The sequence below is a fragment of the Pagrus pagrus genome, assembly GCF_965226575.1.
Source record: "Pagrus pagrus genome assembly, chromosome: 22".
Lineage (NCBI taxonomy): Eukaryota > Metazoa > Chordata > Actinopteri > Spariformes > Sparidae > Pagrus > Pagrus pagrus.
Window position 1 is genome coordinate 753237 of NC_140204.1, and position 17232 is coordinate 770468.

The 17232-nt window shown below is 47.5% G+C and overlaps 2 protein-coding genes across 4 annotated transcripts in view; one reads left to right on the forward strand and one right to left on the reverse strand.

The window, feature by feature from the left end:
* Nucleotides 1-10934, reverse strand: part of LOC311252012 (voltage-gated potassium channel subunit beta-3-like) — a 26055-nt gene extending 15121 nt beyond the window's left edge. Inside the window, exons 1-2 of one of the 3 annotated variants that reach the window (XM_084344759.1) lie at nt 10845-10934; nt 9177-9480 (exon numbers count right to left, since the gene is read on the reverse strand). In XM_084344759.1, coding sequence (XP_084200885.1) covers nt 9177-9478 — 302 coding nt within the window. In that variant the 5' untranslated portion in view covers nt 9479-9480; nt 10845-10934. Of the gene's footprint in view, nt 1-5555; nt 6218-9176; nt 9481-9764; nt 9855-10844 lie in introns of those variants that run through there. The other 2 variants (XM_084344760.1, XM_084344761.1) reach the window with 2 other exon arrangements.
* An 84-nt stretch (nt 10935-11018) lies between these two features.
* LOC311251786 (uncharacterized protein) lies at nt 11019-17226 on the forward strand (the record flags this gene model as incomplete). Its single annotated transcript, XM_084344429.1, has 4 exons — nt 11019-11104; nt 16118-16471; nt 16552-16662; nt 16892-17226. Exons 1-4 carry the CDS (start codon nt 11068-11070, stop codon nt 17224-17226), a joined length of 837 nt encoding a protein of 278 aa, XP_084200555.1. The 5' UTR covers nt 11019-11067.
* Nucleotides 17227-17232: the final 6 nt, after the last annotated feature.

Genomic DNA, 17232 nt, shown 5'->3' on the forward strand with positions numbered 1-17232 from the left:
ATGACACCAAAGTTATCTGGGTGAGTAAATGACCATATCTTTTGCCAGAAATAAGGTCCAGGTTGTAAAAAACGGTACTTATCCTTTAATGGCTGTCCACCAATCATCGAACACTTCTGTCAGGATATGATGCAACTGCCAGTTTCCTAATTATTCATTTTCTTCTGTTTAAAACAATAAATTCATGGCAAATACAAACGCAGAAGTGAACTGACAAAGGGGCGATTCAAAACTGCACAAATTGTCAAAACATTTACTATAAACTATTTTACTATTTTCAGTCAGCAACTAGATGTTTGATTTACTACAGGAGACAGAATCACTTCACATCACTTCTCTGTACAGCGCTTCATTGATAAAAACTTGTACAATCAACTTAAATTAGTGACATTTTGAATGGAGTTTGGTTGAAGCTCACTGAGGCTCAATCACTGTAACAAAAACTGAACATGTTTATTATTGTGGTCACCGATGAGGACGGTGTCTGACCAATCAGATCACAGATGGACATCAACAGCTTCAGCAGAAAAGACGACAACTGAGTGATGTCACAGGTTTTAATCCAATCAGATAGGCCGACTCTGATAATCATCTGTCAGCCAATCACAAGACAGCGGTTTGTGATTATGTGATTAGAGGAGTGTGTAATGAAACCTCTGGCTTTAATTAACACACACACACACACACACACACACACACACTGTACATATTCATCAAGACCTTTCACTGGATAATTCTGTGGAGGTCAAAGGTCACACAGCCAACACTGTGTGTGTGTGCTGATCCCTTGCTCTGATTAACACACACACACACACACGCACACACACACACACACACACACACACACACACACACACACACACACACACACACAGACACACACACACAGATGGTACAGTAAAAGTACATTAGGAAATAAGTACAGTTGTTGGAGTGAAGATTACAGTAAAAGGCTGCGTGTGTGTGTGCGTGCGTGCGTGCGTGCGTGCGTGCGTGTGTGTGTGCGTGCGTGTGTTTGACAGAAAGAACAAACAGCAAACTGAAAGTCGGCAGAAAACACGATGAAAAACAACAAAAGAAGCAGCTTCAGACAGACGAGCTAAAAATACCAACAGCTGATGATTCAACTGTATTTAAACATCAAAGACAGACAGACAGGCAGACAGACAGACAGACAGACAGACAGACAGGCAGGCAGGCAGGCAGGCAGGCAGGCAGGCAGACAGACAGACAGACAGGCAGGCAGGCAGGCAGGCAGGCAGGCAGGCAGACAGACAGACAGACAGACAGACAGACAGACAGGCAGGCAGGCAGGCAGACAGACAGACAGACAGACAGACAGACAGACAGACAGGCAGACAGACAGAGTACATCCACACATCAGCTGCCCGAGTAAGAAAACATCTCTTAATTTGTTTTTTCTCGTCCTCAAACTAAATCAATCTTCTGAAAACATCAACTAACATCGAAAGCATCTGTAACACCCGAACTTCTCTCATCATCAAGTTCTCTGTGGTCAGGTCCAAGTCCAAGTCAGCAATACTAATGTCTGAGTCCATGTCCAGGTCCAAGTCCAAGTCACCGACAGTCACATTAAAGTCCAAGTCTGAGTAATTTAACCGATATCAGAGGCTGAGTCCTCCATGTGGAGGCCGAGTCCTCCATTTACACAGGCTGTGTCCTCCATGTTCCTCCATGTGGAGGCCGAGTCCTCCATTTACACAGGCTGTGTCCTCCATGTTCCTCCATGTGGAGACTGAGTCAATAAATCAATCAACTTTATTTATATAGCGCATTTTAAAAACAACAAGGGTAGCCAAAGTGCTGTACATAGAGACATAAAATAATTTAAAAGTTAAGTTTTGAAAAGGGATTTAAAAACAGGGAGTGAGGAGGCCTGTCTAACGTGGAGAGGCAGCTCGTTCCAGAGTTTGGGAGCAGTGGCGGCAAACGCTCAGTCTCCTCTGAGCTTCAGCCTTGTTTTAGGGACTGTCAGCAGCAGCTGATCGGCTGATCTCAGGGGTCTTGGTGGGCAGTAAGGCTGAAGCAGATCGGATTAATAAGGTGGAGCAAGGTTGTTCAAACATTTAAAACAAATAACAAACGTTTAAAATTAATTCTGTAGTGCACAAAGGGGCCAGTGTAGGGACGCCAGGATGGGGGTGATGTGCTCACGCCTATAGGTCTGTGTTAGCAGACGAGCAAGGGCAGCCTGGCTAATCCCTACATACAAAGAGTTGCAATAGTCAAGACAAGTCGTGATGAAAGCATGGATTAATTTCTCCATGTCAGGCCTTGATAAAATAGGCTTCACCTTGATATTTGATGTAGTTGATGAAAACTTTGTTGTACTACACCACAGATCTGCTTCTCAAATTCAAAATCAGGATCGAACTTAACCCCCAGGTTAGTGACACAATCCTTGAGATGTAGTGACAGAGAGCCAAGGTCAATGTTGGGGGGAGTACAGCAACTTGGTCCAACATCATCACTTCAGTCTTGTTTTCGTTAAGGCTGAGGAAATTAAAAGAGAGCCAGGCTTTAATGTCGTTAAGACAGTCAATGAGTGGCTGGACAGAGTGAGCATTGTTTTGTGCCAAAGGAAAATATATCTGGCAATCGTCGGCATAAAAGTGAAATGAGACCGTGTTTTCTAAAAACAGAACTGAGGGGGAGAAGATAAAGTGCGAATAGAAGAGGGCCAAGGATTGAGCCCTGAGGGACCCCGTGTGGAAGAGGAGCTGTTGAGGACACAAAGATGTCGAGTTTTACACAGAAACTTGTGTCGGTTAGGTATGACCGAGACCAGTCAAGGGCGATACCCTTAATGCCCACACAGTGCTCGAGGCGAGAGATTAAAATGCTGTGGACAACAGTGTCAAACGCAGCAGACAAGTCTAAAAGCACCAGGACAACACATTTCCCAGAGTCTGTTGACAAGAGTATGTCATTTGACACTTGCTGATTCTGCGCTATGTAGAGCTTTAAACCCAGACAAGTCCTCCATAAACACAGGCTGAGTCCTCCATAAACACAGGCTGAGTCCTCCATGTGGAGGCTGAGTCCTCCATGTGGAGGCTGAGTCCTCCATGTGGAGGCTGTGTCCTCCATGTGGAGACTGAGTCCTCCATAAACACAGGCTGAGTCCTCCATGTGGAGGCTGTGTCCTCCGTATACACAGGCTGTGTCCTCCATGTGGAGGCTGTGTCCTCCATGTGGAGACTGAGTCCTCCATGTGGAGGCTGTGTCCTCCATGTGGAGGCTGTGTCCTCCATAAACACAGGCTGAGTCCTCCATGTGGAGGCTGTGTCCTCCATGTGGAGGCTGTGTCCTCCGTATACACAGGCTGTGTCCTCCATGTGGAGGCTGTGTCCTCCATGTGGAGACTGAGTCCTCCATAAACACAGGCTGAGTCCTCCATGTGGAAGCTGAGTCCTCCATAAACACAGGCTGAGTCCTCCATGTGGAGGCTGTGTCCTCCATGTGGAGGCTGTGTTCTCCGTATACACAGGCTGTGTCCTCCGTATACACAGGCTGTGTCCTCCATGTGGAGGCTGTGTCCTCCATGTGGAGGCTGTGTTCTCCGTATACACAGGCTGTGTCCTCCATGTGGAGGCTGAGCCCTCCATGTGGAGGCTGTGTCCTCCGTATACACAGGCTGTGTCCTCCATGTGGAGGCTGTGTCCTCCATAAACACAGGCTGAGTCCTCCATGTGGAGGCTGTGTCCTCCATGTGGAGTATGTGTCCTCCATGTGGAGGCTGTGTCCTCCATAAACACAGGCTGAGTCCTCCATGTGGAGGCTGTGTCCTCCATGTGGAGACTGTGTCCTCCATGTGGAGACTGAGTCCTCCATAAACACAGGCTGAGTCCTCCATGTGGAGGCTGTGTCCTCCATGTGGAGGCTGTGTCCTCCGTATACACAGGCTGTGTCCTCCATGTGGAGGCTGTGTCCTCCATGTGGAAGCTGAGTCCTCCATAAACACAGGCTGAGTCCTCCATGTGGAGGCTGTGTCCTCCATGTGGAGGCTGTGTCCTCCACGTGGAGGCTGTGTTCTCCGTATACACAGGCTGTGTCCTCCATGTGGAGGCTGAGCCCTCCATGTGGAGGCTGTGTCCTCCGTATACACAGGCTGTGTCCTCCATGTGGAGGCTGTGTCCTCCATAAACACAGGCTGAGTCCTCCATGTGGAGGCTGTGTCCTCCATGTGGAGACTGTGTCCTCCATGTGGAGGCTGTGTCCTCCATAAACACAGGCTGAGTCCTCCATGTGGAGGCTGTGTCCTCCATGTGGAGGCTGTGTCCTCCATAAACACAGGCTGAGTCCTCCATGTGGAGGCTGTGTCCTCCATGTGGAGACTGTGTCCTCCATGTGGAGACCGTGTCCTCCATAAACACAGGCTGAGTCCTCCATGTGGAGGCTGTGTCCTCCATGTGGAGGCTGTGTCCTCCGTATACACAGGCTGTGTCCTCCATGTGGAGGCTGTGTCCTCCATGTGGAAGCTGAGTCCTCCATAAACACAGGCTGAGTCCTCCATGTGGAGGCTGTGTCCTCCATGTGGAGGCTGTGTCCTCCACGTGGAGGCTGTGTTCTCCGTATACACAGGCTGTGTCCTCCATGTGGAGGCTGAGCCCTCCATGTGGAGGCTGTGTCCTCCGTATACACAGGCTGTGTCCTCCATGTGGAGGCTGTGTCCTCCATAAACACAGGCTGAGTCCTCCATGTGGAGGCTGTGTCCTCCATGTGGAGACTGTGTCCTCCATGTGGAGGCTGTGTCCTCCATAAACACAGGCTGAGTCCTCCATGTGGAGGCTGTGTCCTCCGTGTGGAGGCCGAGTCCTCCATGTGGAGGCTGAGTCCTCCATGTGGAGGCTGTGTCCTCCATAAACACAGGCTGAGTCCTCCATGTGGAGGCTGAGTCCTCCGTGTGGAGGCTGTGTCCTCCGTGTGGAGGCTGAGTCCTCCGTGTGGAGGCTGTGTCCTCCGTGTGGATGCTGAGTCCTCCATGTGATGACCTAATTTTGGTTTTAAGTTATTGATATTCATGTCTGGGTATAAGTCAGAGTCGTACATATTATGTCCAAGTTTAGACTGGGAGTCCAAGTCATCAATATTTATGTCTCAATATAAGATCAGGTCATCAATATTTAATCTGGGTCAATTTTGAGTCATCAGGTTTTCAAACCAGGTCATCAATATCAGCGAGTCTCTTACAGACCGAGTATCAATATCTGAGTTCAGACCATGAATATTTAACCTGAGTCATCAATATTCAAACTGTATCCACGTCACTCGATCAGGTTAACACACTCATTTATCATCGATACGTAATCAATACATGGGAGCTGATCAATAGCTCTGATCACTTTGATTCAACAGCTCAGATGTGGTTCAGCTCTGTTTCCCTGCTCGCCCTCAGACAATGAGAGTCACGGAAAACACACACACACACACACACACACACACACACACACGAAACATGACGCTGACTCGACTCGCTGCACCTGTCCGGTCATGTGACCGTCTCACCGTGTCACTCTCGCTCTCTCTCTCACCTGTACTTCATGTTGCTGTGACGACCGAGGGCCTCCTTCATGTGGGCGTGGCCTAACAGGGTGTGCCTGTTTGATGGCTCCGCCCTGACCTTTGACTGACAGGCGGGTGCAGTGCTGGTGTTTAACGCCATTCGCCGCTCCTTCAGCGGATGCTCACTCGACCCGCCACCGCCGCCACCGCTCCCACCTACATTACACGCTATGGACACCTGCATCCTGGTCGCTATGCCAACGAGCTAAAGTCTCGAAACATTAAGCGGAAACCACCGCTGCCGCCAAGGTCGCCGGTCGCTATGGTGATGATGGAAAGAATTCATGAGTGGGATGTTAACTTTGAGTCTGGCTGTGTTTGAATCAACGAGCCAATCAGAGTCACACTACAAGACAACACACACACACACACACACACACACACACACACACACACACACTACAAGTTTCTGTTAGTCTCTATCATCCCGTCATCGTTCCGACACAGTCCCACAGCTGGAGCTCTGAGGAGGAGGAGGAGGATGGTGCTGGTGGTGGAGGTGACGAAGGTGATGAAGGTGATATTGATGATGATGAAGAGCGTCCGTCTGTCCAGAGGAGAAAAAAACAGACAGAGAGAAAACAACAGGGAGGAAAGAAGTGAATCTCCAAAAGAGAAGCGAGCGAGCGAGTGTCCTCTGGACTGTACTGACAGAGAGAGAGAGAGAGAGAGGGAGAGAGAGAGGGAGAGAGGGAGAGAGAGAGAGAGAGGGAGAGAGAGGGAGAGAGGGAGGGAGAGGGAGCCCCTCCCCCTCCTGTCTTGGTCGGCTGCACACTGGGCGAGCGAGTATCTCACAGACAGAGAGAGAGAGCACTGTGTCACTGTGCAGAAGCATCATAGATGAAGACTGTCGGAGCTTCATGTGACTGAACTTTGTGCTGTAACGCTCATCAGCTGCGTTTCATCACCACGCTGCTATTTACTGCCTGTGAGGCTCAGTTTAGGGCGAGAGAATGCCCACGATACAGGTGCTATGGTGGCCACAAAGGGCCAAAACTCAGGACAGGTGACATTAACAGGTTGAAGCTGGTCACTCACCAGACTCCCTTCACAAATGTGGTGATTTAAGAGTTGTTGAGTTAAAACAAACTTTGTAACATAGTGAAACTCTGTCTCTGACAGACTCTGAATCATTGTCTCCTTCTTGTAAATTCAGCACTAAATGAAAACAGTCAGTTGTTTGTTTCCTTGTAAAAAGTGTCAGTTTGTGGCAGCACTGAAACGACCACAGGGTGACGTGAACGACTGTGTTCCTGTCAGACACTTCAGAATAAAAGCTGCTGAGACTTGTGTGGACACTAACTAATGGATCCTGATAATTTGTTGCTAAACTGTCCAGAACGAGTCCAACAGAGCAGTGATTACCCACAATGCAACTCACCCATGAGTGACATCACTGGAGGCAGTTTATCAGTCCTAGCTTAAAGTAGCTAACGTTGACAGATAAATGAGATGCAGAAGAAGAAATGAGATCAGGGCTGTATTTCGTACTCGAGTAGATGTACTTAGTTACATCATGTCATACTTGATGTCACTCAGCTCTTCTTCTTCTGTTTCAGACTCCTCCTCCTCCTCCTCCTCCCCCCCCCCCCATCCTCATCGTCCCCCCCCCCCTCCTCCTCCTCCTCCTCCTCCCCCCCCCCATCCTCATCGTCCCCCCCCCCCTCCTCCTCTCCTCCTCCTCCCCCCCTCCTCCTCTCCTCCTCCTCCTCCTCCCCCCCTCATCCTCATCCTCCCCCCTCCCCCCCTCCTCCTCTCCTCCTCCCCATCCTCATCCCCCCCCCCCCCTCCTCTCCTCCTCCTCCTCCCCCCTCCCCCCCTCCTCCTCTCCTCCTCCCCTCATCCTCCTCCTCCCCCCTCCCCCCCTCCTCCTCCCCTCCTCCTCCTCCTCCCCCCCCCCCCTCCATCACACTCTCGTCCACTCAACTTGTCCCATTAGAGCTGAATGCAGAGACAGTGTGACGCCTGAGGCTGAAGGTATGCTGTCACTAATGTGGATTACTACACTAGCTGCACACACACACACACTCACACACACACACACACACACACACACACACACACTCACACACACACACACACACACACACTCACACACACACACACACACACACACACACACACACACACTCACACACACACACACACACACACACTCACACACACACACACACACACACACACTCACACACACACACACACACACACACTCACACACACACACACACACACTCACACACACACACACTCACACACTCACACACACACACACACACACACACACACACACACAAACTGTTTGATCTATTTACACTCGGCTCATCTTTGATCTGGTTTTATGCAGAACATAAGTGGAGTTCTTCAGAACCTCTTGGTTCTGGTCTTATTTTAGCCTCTGTCGTCTGATTTGTTTTTTTAGTCCAGTCTCTGCACGACAGCTTTATAATCCAAGTCGAACTAATGTGGTTAGATAGAAAGTGAAGGAAGAAGATTAATGAGATACATCATGTAGCTTTGTGTTGACTGTGAGCTGTGTTCAGGTACTCACCTGTCACCGAGTATGAGCTGTGTTCAGGTACTCACCTGTCACCGAGTATGAGCTGTGTTCAGGTACTCACCTGTCACTGCACCACTCAGTGAATGGAGCTGTATGTATTTTAGTGTTAATGAACTGACAAAAACAAGAGTTATTGTTGTCGTCCAAATAAGTTATCATCTAAAACCTCAATGCAGAACTTCCTTTAGAAATCTGCTATTTTAACGCTGACTGACTCTCCTTTAGTGTTTCTATTGTTTCATTGGTCGTTGTTTCTCCTGAATGTCTCTATTGTGTCGATTGATCAGCGTGGGCTCTGATCAGGATGATCAATGTGTCCCTCTGTGGTGAGATGAAGACTGAAGACTGAAAACTGAACATTCATTCTGGTTGGTGAAAACATCCATCAGTTTGTTTGCTTATTGATCACATATTGGCTCCAGGAGCTGGCTCTCATCTGTCTCTGCTCCCAGGGGGCCAATCAGAGGTAAGCCTTCATTATGACATCACAGACTACCATCAGCACTAATAGTACCATCAGCACTAATGACGTGTAAGTATCAGTACTGCATTCAATATATCAGAGTGACCGGAGTAGTTTTAGTGCACACGTGTTCTCTAACAGTGACTCAGCCTCCACCTCGCTCCTCAGAGGAACACTGATATTAAAGAGAACATCAAATAAAAACATGGAAGAAGTGAAGAACAACAAATAGTCATGAAGCTCTGTGTGAGTCATCAAGTTACAGGAAGTCAGTGCGTCCTCTGGTGGTCAGACGGTGTCATTACAACCACTCAGATCTCAGCCAACCCAACCAACCAAACTACAGTCAAAAAACAGCCAATTCACAGCCTCCTGCCTGAAGGCTGCTGATTATTGATGTTAATATGATGTGTGTCACCTGTCTCACTGTGTCTCACCTGTCTCACTGTGTCTCACCTGTCTCAGCTGTCTCACTGTGTCTCACCTGTCTCAGCTGCCTCACTGTGTCTCACCTGTCTCACTGTGTCTCAGTGTGTCTCACCTGTCTCACTGTGTCTCAGTGTGTCTCACCTGTATGGTATGTTGCTCTGCTCCATGGTGATGTCACACTCCTTCAGGTAGATCTCCAGTCGTCGTCTCTCCATCAGCCTCCTGGCGGCCTCCAGGATCTGAGACGCCAGCATAGATTCTTCTTTGTCCTTCGTTTCTTTCCTCCCATCACCTTTGTCAGATTTCCCAGAATTCCCCTTGTTCACCTTCGGCTTCTTATTGAACCCGTACAGCTCCTCGACCGAAAACTTCCCGCCTTTTCCACCGGCCGCCGCTGACGGCCCGACTGCTGCGCCCGCCCCCGACGCTCGTCCCGCAAACATGGCTAACAAACAACAAGGGCTGAAGTTAGCACTGTGAAATAACCTCTGCGGAGACACAGCGGAGCCTCTGGTCCCATCTGGTCTCGTTTATTACCCCTGATGGATGCAGAACTTTGACTTCCTGTACGTTAAGATATCCGTGTTCTCCTATTTCTCATGTCATCACTGATAGATTATAGATTATAGGTTATAGATTATAGATTATAGATTGTGAAAATGTCTCCACTGTTCACTCAAACTACAACGTATCCCATCAACCCCACAAACCAAACACATCATGACTTACCTGGTTACCTGGTGCGTGTCTGTCTGTCCGTCTGAGTCCTGTCGTCCACACTGCACCTGTCTGTCTGTTTGTGTTCAGCTCTCTGACCACCTTCTTCTGTCTGTCTCTCTGCTGAGGCTCTCTTATTAATCCTGTTGGTTTAATCCCACCAATCAGAGCTCAGATATCATGTCTGCCTGTCTGCCTGCCTGCCTGCCTGTCTGTCTGTCTGTCTGTCCTGTGTTACTAACGACAGGCGAGCAGGATTAAAACCTGTAGCTCCAAAATATCAAACTCTGTGTACAGATGTTAAATGTGGCCTCTTGCCCGGATCCCGAATTAATCTGACCCTAATCTCACTCACACACACACACACACACACACACACACACAGACACACACACACACACACACACACACACACAGACACACACACAGACACACACACACACACACACACACAGACACACACACACACACACACACACACACACACACACACACCCTGGTTGTGTTCCAGCGTCCTCTGAGCGACATGAAACCTGAACCTCTTCCTGTTTTCCTCCATCAGTGTTCAGATGTTTGCTTTAAACTTTGACGAGGATCAATAATCAATAATCACATCACCGATCAGTCGGTGGTGTGTTCAGGGACACTCAGACATCTGAGAAAATAATTTTTGTTTCAAACTAGCGGAGCTGCAAAGTAATCGAGTACTGTACTCAAGTACAGTTTGATGTGATTGTACTTTCCATGATTTTATGCACCTTTATACTTTTACTCGACTACATTTATCTGACGACGTTAGTTACTCGTTCATTTGCAGTTTCAGGTTATTAAAATCAGAATCAGCTTTATTGGCCAAGTATGTGAAACACATACAAGGAATTGACTTTGTTTTTTCTTCATGTGAATCAGCTTTTTATCTCATAATCATTATGTTTTATGTCATAATTATAACTCTTTATCTATGATGTGGAGTTTTTATCTCACCTGTTCTACTTTTTAATTCATAATGACGCTGTTTTATTATCTCATGACGTCAACATTATATCAACATTATATTTAATATCAACGTTTCATCTCACACTTATGACTTACCATGTTTTTTTAATCAAGCTCAGTTTTGTCTTCGTCTTTTCTTTCGTTGGCAGAACTGGTCTTCTGTAACACCTTTGAAAGTGAAAGTGCAGTTCAGTCCTGGTGTCAGTGGACGGTCAGCAGGAGGACAGTGACGACTGGCTGCGAGCTGATGTCCTCCATGTGTTTCTGAAGTGAAGCTCATTAAAGAGGACTTTGTGCTGGTTGTAGCTGTGACAGGAAGATGAAGATGTTTGTGGTGTTTGTGATCCTCGTGCACGGTAAGATAACCTTCCTCCCTCTGATCTGATCATCACCTCAGTCCACCGTCGTGTCTTTAATGTGGGTTTTTTGTCATGTTCACTTCATCAGTGTGTTTCAGCTCCAGGACCATGTTTTCTTCAGAGAAACACATGAAGAACAGATTAAAGGCAGCAGATGTTCACTGTGTCTTTAACCCTGATGAATGTAGAAGACTGTACAGTCACACTGTCCTCACTTCTGGTCTTCAGGATTAGATCCCTGCAGCTCGCTCACATGCTGATGTTGACTGCAGGAATGTCCTCCAGAGCTGTTCCCCTGAACTGAAGGGGATCAGACTGCACATTTCAGAGTGGCCTTTTATTGTGACCGGTCCAAAGACCACCTGTGTAATAACCCTGCTGTTTAATCAGCAGCTTGATATGCCACACCTGTCAGGTGGGTGGATTATCTTGGCAGAGAAGACGAGCTCACTAACACATTTTAACAAACTGCTGCTGAGAGAAATAATTCTTGTGTGCATGAAACAGTCTTAAATCTTTGAGTTCAACTGGTGAAAAATGGAGTAAAAACCAAAGTGTTGTGTTCATATTTGTGTTGAGTGTAGAAGACTGTGCAGTCACACTGTCCTCAGTTATATGGCCTGTTGCAGCAGCTGTACGGGGCAAAGTCCACACAAATGATCCATAGAAACTCATTAGTTTGAACAGCACAGTCACCTAATCTCAAACCCGCCCATCAGTCCAATCCAACCTGTGTGAGGAGCTACAGGAAGCATGGAGGGACATTTCTTTCAATCACCTCAACAAACTGACAGCTAGAATAACAAAAGTCTGAGAGGCTGTGACTGCTGCAGGACGATTCTCTGACAGAGCAAAGTTTGAAGGGCAACATTATTATTTCAAGGAAAAATATTAATTCTAACCAGTCTTATATTTTTATATCTTATATTTTCTATATATTTGGCAACACATTTGATGAATTAAAGCATGAGTTTACATGGAAATTGTGAGTTTCTTTGTGTGACCCCACTCACAAGCCCCCAGCTGAGGGCCCCAGTGTTGGAGTTCTCCTGAGGAACGACGGGGTTGCCTCTGTGCAACTGAAAGTAGCTGTGGGCAGTGTTGTAGAAGGTAACTCTCAGTGCTGTATCGTGGTCAACTGGACTTGTTTCAGTTTCACCTCTCATCCAAGAGCTTCTTCAGTTTTAACTAACTGGAGAAGCTGCATGCTTTTAAAGTTGGTGTGGGAGTGTCTTTACAATGCATGGGAGTGTCCTTACAGAGTATGGGAGTGTCCTTACAGAGTATGGGAGTGTTCTTACAATGCATGGGAGTGTCCTTACAGAGTATGGGAGTGTCCTTACAGAGTATGGGAGTGTCTTTACAATGCATGGGAGTGTCCTTACAGAGTTGTTACGGACAGAGTCGTTGTGAGCTCTGAGTTTCAGAGTCGTTAGGGCCACTTGTGGGTCGTTGGCCCAACCGGCCTTCATGTGGGTTTCTAAGGATAGGTGAGCCCAGGTGTGAATGGTTGTTAAGCTATCTGAGGAGAGAACTCAGTACAGCATTGTAGGTGGTGATGATGTTGGCAACCTCCTCTGTTCAAAGACGGTTGTTCCAGTTTGACACAGATGGATTCTTTTACTCCTCTTTCAAACCATCTGTCTTCTCTGGACAAGATGTTTACATTGTTGTCCTCAAAGGAATGGTTTGTCTCCTTCAGATGTAAGTGGACAGCAGAGTCTGGACCTGAGGATTTGGTCCTTGTGGTGTGTCATTCGTTTGTGGAGGTTGTTTTGTCTCCCCAATGTACAAATCTGTGCAGTCCGGGCTGCATGGGCTGGCCGGGAACAGAGCCTATAAATGCGGTGAGAGCTGTGTCTTCATACTCAGCACTAAGTCAAGCACGTTTCTGGTGGGTGTTTCGTCAGGGTTGTCCCTTGTCTCGGATCCTGTTTGTGATTTTCATGGACAGGTTTTCAAGGCACAGCCATGGGGAAGAAAGTGTCCAGTTTGCAGATTACATAGTTTTGCTGGCTCTTCAGTCTGTGACTTCTAGCAGGCACTTCAGTGGTTTGCAGCCGAGAGTGAAGTGGTCAGGATGAGGGTCAGAACCTCTCAGTCTGAGGCCATGGTTCTCTGCCGAAACTGGTGGATTATCCCTTCTGGTTGGGGGTTGAGCTCCTGCCCCATGTGAAGAAGTTTAAATATCTTGTTCACAAGAAGCTGGAAAGCGTTGCTGGGAGAAGGATGTCTGGTAGAGGTCTTAGGAAAAACCCGACAGCCCGAAAACCTGAGGTTCCGATAAGGCTCGGGTTTTGGGTCCATTCACAAGTGACTCCCGGGTCAGGTCGGTACCGGCAGAGTTTGTCTCGGGGCTCGGGTCTCTTATAGTGAAAGGGTTAGGGTTATATAGTACCCGAGAGGACCCGACGATTGGCGGTCACAGCTGTCAATCACCCCCGTCCTCCCCTTTTCCCCCCTTCCGTCCTTCCGTTCTTCGAAACTCTGTTCAACCGTCAGAAATCTCTGAGTGACCTTTGACAATCATCTGAGGTTTGACAAACAAATCAACAATGTTGTCAGGACTAGTTTCTTCCAGTTACGTCTCCTGGCCAAGGTTAAAAAGTTTTTTAGCCGTCACGACGTGGAGAAAGCCATCCATGCTCTAATAAGTTCAAGGCTAGACTACTGCAATGCACTTTATGTTGGCATCTCCCAGTCTTCTTTTAGTCGCCTTCAACTTGTGCAAAACGCTGCTGCCCGTCTTTTAACTAACACTAACAGACGTGTGCACATCACTCCTGTTCTTAACTCCCTTTATTGGCTTCCTGTTTCTTATAGAATTTAAACTTTTACTGTTTGTTTTTAAAGCTCTTATCGGCCTCGCCCCATCGTATTTATCTGAGCTTTTAATTGTCCGAAATCCTGGCAGAGCTCTAACCCGCAGATTCCACTGGATACGGTACAGCTACGTTACGGCTGCGTTACGGCCCCGGTACGATTGTGCTCCGTCGTCCTCGTCCGGCAACCCCCACCAGTTGCGTTTTGAGTCCGCTACGGCGCAGCTCCGCCGATCCGCTGGAGAAACGAAACCGAGGAATTCCCGCGATAATTACATAATCACACACGAACGCAGTTATATGTATGTGTTATAAACACAACAACACGAAGTGTTCCCGACCGACGGATTAGAAGAAGAGCTTGTATTTGTCTCTTTTTTGAGGTTTTTGTGTTTGTATCAACACGGAGTGTTTTATTTTGAAAATCAACCGGATTTCTTGTTGTTGTTTCGTGTCTGACTTCCTGTCTGCTCTGTGCTAAATTCGGCTGAATTGCTGCGTTGTGTTGCGGCGTCCGCCAGAATAGAAGTCCTGCGTATCTGATCCGCCGGGCTGCGGACTGTCGGAGCTGGCACGCAGCAGACACGCAGCGCAGCGGACCTGGTGGAAGTTTACACATAGACTAAAGTGCTACGGATCAGCTCCGCCGCCGTGGCGGAGCCGTAACGCAGCCGTACCGTATCCAGTGGAATCTGCGGGTGAGGTCATCCAAGCAACTTTTGCTGGAAGTGCCCAGGTCAAAATATAAACACTGGGGTGACTGAGCCTTCTCTGTTGCTGCCCCCAGGCTCTGGAATAAGCTCCCCGCTGAGATGCGTCTCACTTCTGACCTGGGCCTCTTCAAATCTAGGCTAAAAACGTATTTATTTAGGATGGCTTTTAATACCCAGTAGCATGATGACATTTTTAACTTATTTCATCTTATTTTATCTTATTTAGATTTTTACTGTATTTTATTGTTTTTAATTGTTTTTATTTATTACTTGTTGTAAAGCACTTTGGTACACCGTAAGGATTGTCGTAAAGGGCTGTATAAATAAAGTACATTTACATTTACATTTACAATGCGAGGCTGCGAGCATGATTGACTCATGACTGTCACATTCTGATGATAACGTCAAAGGTGAAAGTTCAAGGAAAAGTTACACCCTAGGTCAGGACTCAGGGCAGTTAAAAAGATTATTTATTAACGTAACGTTTTGGTTAATGGTTCGAAATGGTTAAACAATCGAGTTGCCATAGCGTGTTGTTACCGGTATGCTCTGCAAAGCACAATGGAAACTCCAAAATTATAACGTTAATTAAACAAGAGAAAATGTGTTCTACTGACCGGTGGATTAGCGTTAGCAATGGCTAAGAAGAAGGATTACAGTACATGACCATCTAAACAAGAAAATGACGACGTGGATTTATTTTTGTTTACATCACGTTATGGCCAGCGGGGCTGGCAGTGCCCGCAGCAGGAACCAGGTAGAAGAAGACTACGTTTAGCTAAGAAACAGAAAGTAATAAAAACAAGTCTTATTTAACGCTAGACAACTTGTATTTAATCATAAAGCAACTCGGGCATTTCGGGTCCACAGGTTTTTTAGGGTTCGGGTTGGTATGTCATGGTTCTATTCGGAGCCAGTTCCGACATATCTCGGTGCTGCTCGGTTTCAGAACTCAGATTTAGAATAATAGCTCGGGGCCAGTCGGTTCTGGGAACAATTTTCACGAGTCCATTTGGGTTCGGGTCCGTCAAATTGGACCTGTGAAGACCTCTAATGTCTGGAATACCCTTCTAAGCCTGCCGCCTCCACAACCTGATATCACTGTGTAATTATAGAGTAACAAGGGAAGAAGAGTTGACTTCTTATAATCTTGCCACAATTTTCCATTCCTCTAAATGCCCAGTTGTCACTCCCTTTTTCCACTGAAGCAACATTTGACTACCAGTGGGAACCCACCCGTAAATATTTTATACGTAGTGACTTATACAACAACATTAGTCCATAGCTTCCAAGGAATTACACAGTTCATGTTATAAAATTACTCCATAAATCATGTTGTTTAACTTGAGTTTTGAGTCTGAGTTGAGCTTCAGCAGCACAGTTTACAGGCTGCACACACTGCAGAGGACCACATTCACTCATCACATGAAATAAGGCTGCTGTCATTGACCCTCTCTGTCTGTGTGACCTCACAGTTTCCCAGCATGCCTCAGCTGTGGAGCTGTATGAGGGGGACCCGTTTGTCCTGCTGCCCTGTGAGTCTCAGACTTTTGAACTGGACGAGCCCTCAGTGGTGTGGAGCCGCTACGATCTGGATCCTTCAACCGTCCACCAGCGTCAGCAGGAAGGTGACCGACTTAAAGACCAAAACCAGCTTTACAGCGGCCGAACATCCATGAAGACTGACGCTCTGAGAACTGGAGACCTCAGCCTCAACCTGACAGACCTCCACCTCTCTGACAGCGGCTCCTACACCTGCACCGTCAGAGGGTTCAGAAGGGGGATGAAGAGAGAACTGAGAGTGACGGACGTACAGCTGCAGGTCAAAGGTCAGCAACTAACCCTAAAACCTGCTGTAGATACAGGTCAGAGGTCAGAGGTCATGTTCTTTATGTTTCTGGTCCCACAGAACGATTCCCATCCTGGGCCACAGCTCTCCTGGTTCTCCTGGTTCTCCTGGTTGTTGGACTTCTTGTTTCTGGAGCTCTTTTACTACATTTTAGGCACTATTTCATGTCAGGTATGTCACTACTACTACACTACCCATCATGCACATGGGCAGCATCTTTACTCTGGTGGCTCCCTGACTGTTGAGACAGACTGTCAACAGTGAGGTCTGGGATTATAAGAGAAGGATGAGACAGTGAGGTCTGGGATTATAAGAGAAGGATGAGACAGTGAGGTCCTGTTACCATCACAGTTCCTGCTGCTGTCTGTACAGCTGATGTTGTGGTTTGTTGTCCTCTCAGTCTACCAGGTGGAGGTGGATTCAGAGGCGGAGTCTGTCCAGCTGCCCTGCAAAACCACAGTTCACCTGCCTGAAGACGCTAAAGTGGAGTGGAGGGACGGAGGTGACTGGAAGGTCCATGTATATCAGAACGGCTCTGACCAGCCTGAACAACAGCACATTGTTTACAGAGGTCGAACAGAGATGAAGGAAGACCTGCTGAAAACTGGAGACCTCAGTCTGACCCTGAAATACCCCACAATCAGAGACAAAAACCCCTACACCTGCACCGTCTACAACAGGGAGGAACACATCCTGATGAAGAAAAAAGTGCTGCTGCAGGTCAAAGGTCAGTAATTTGAC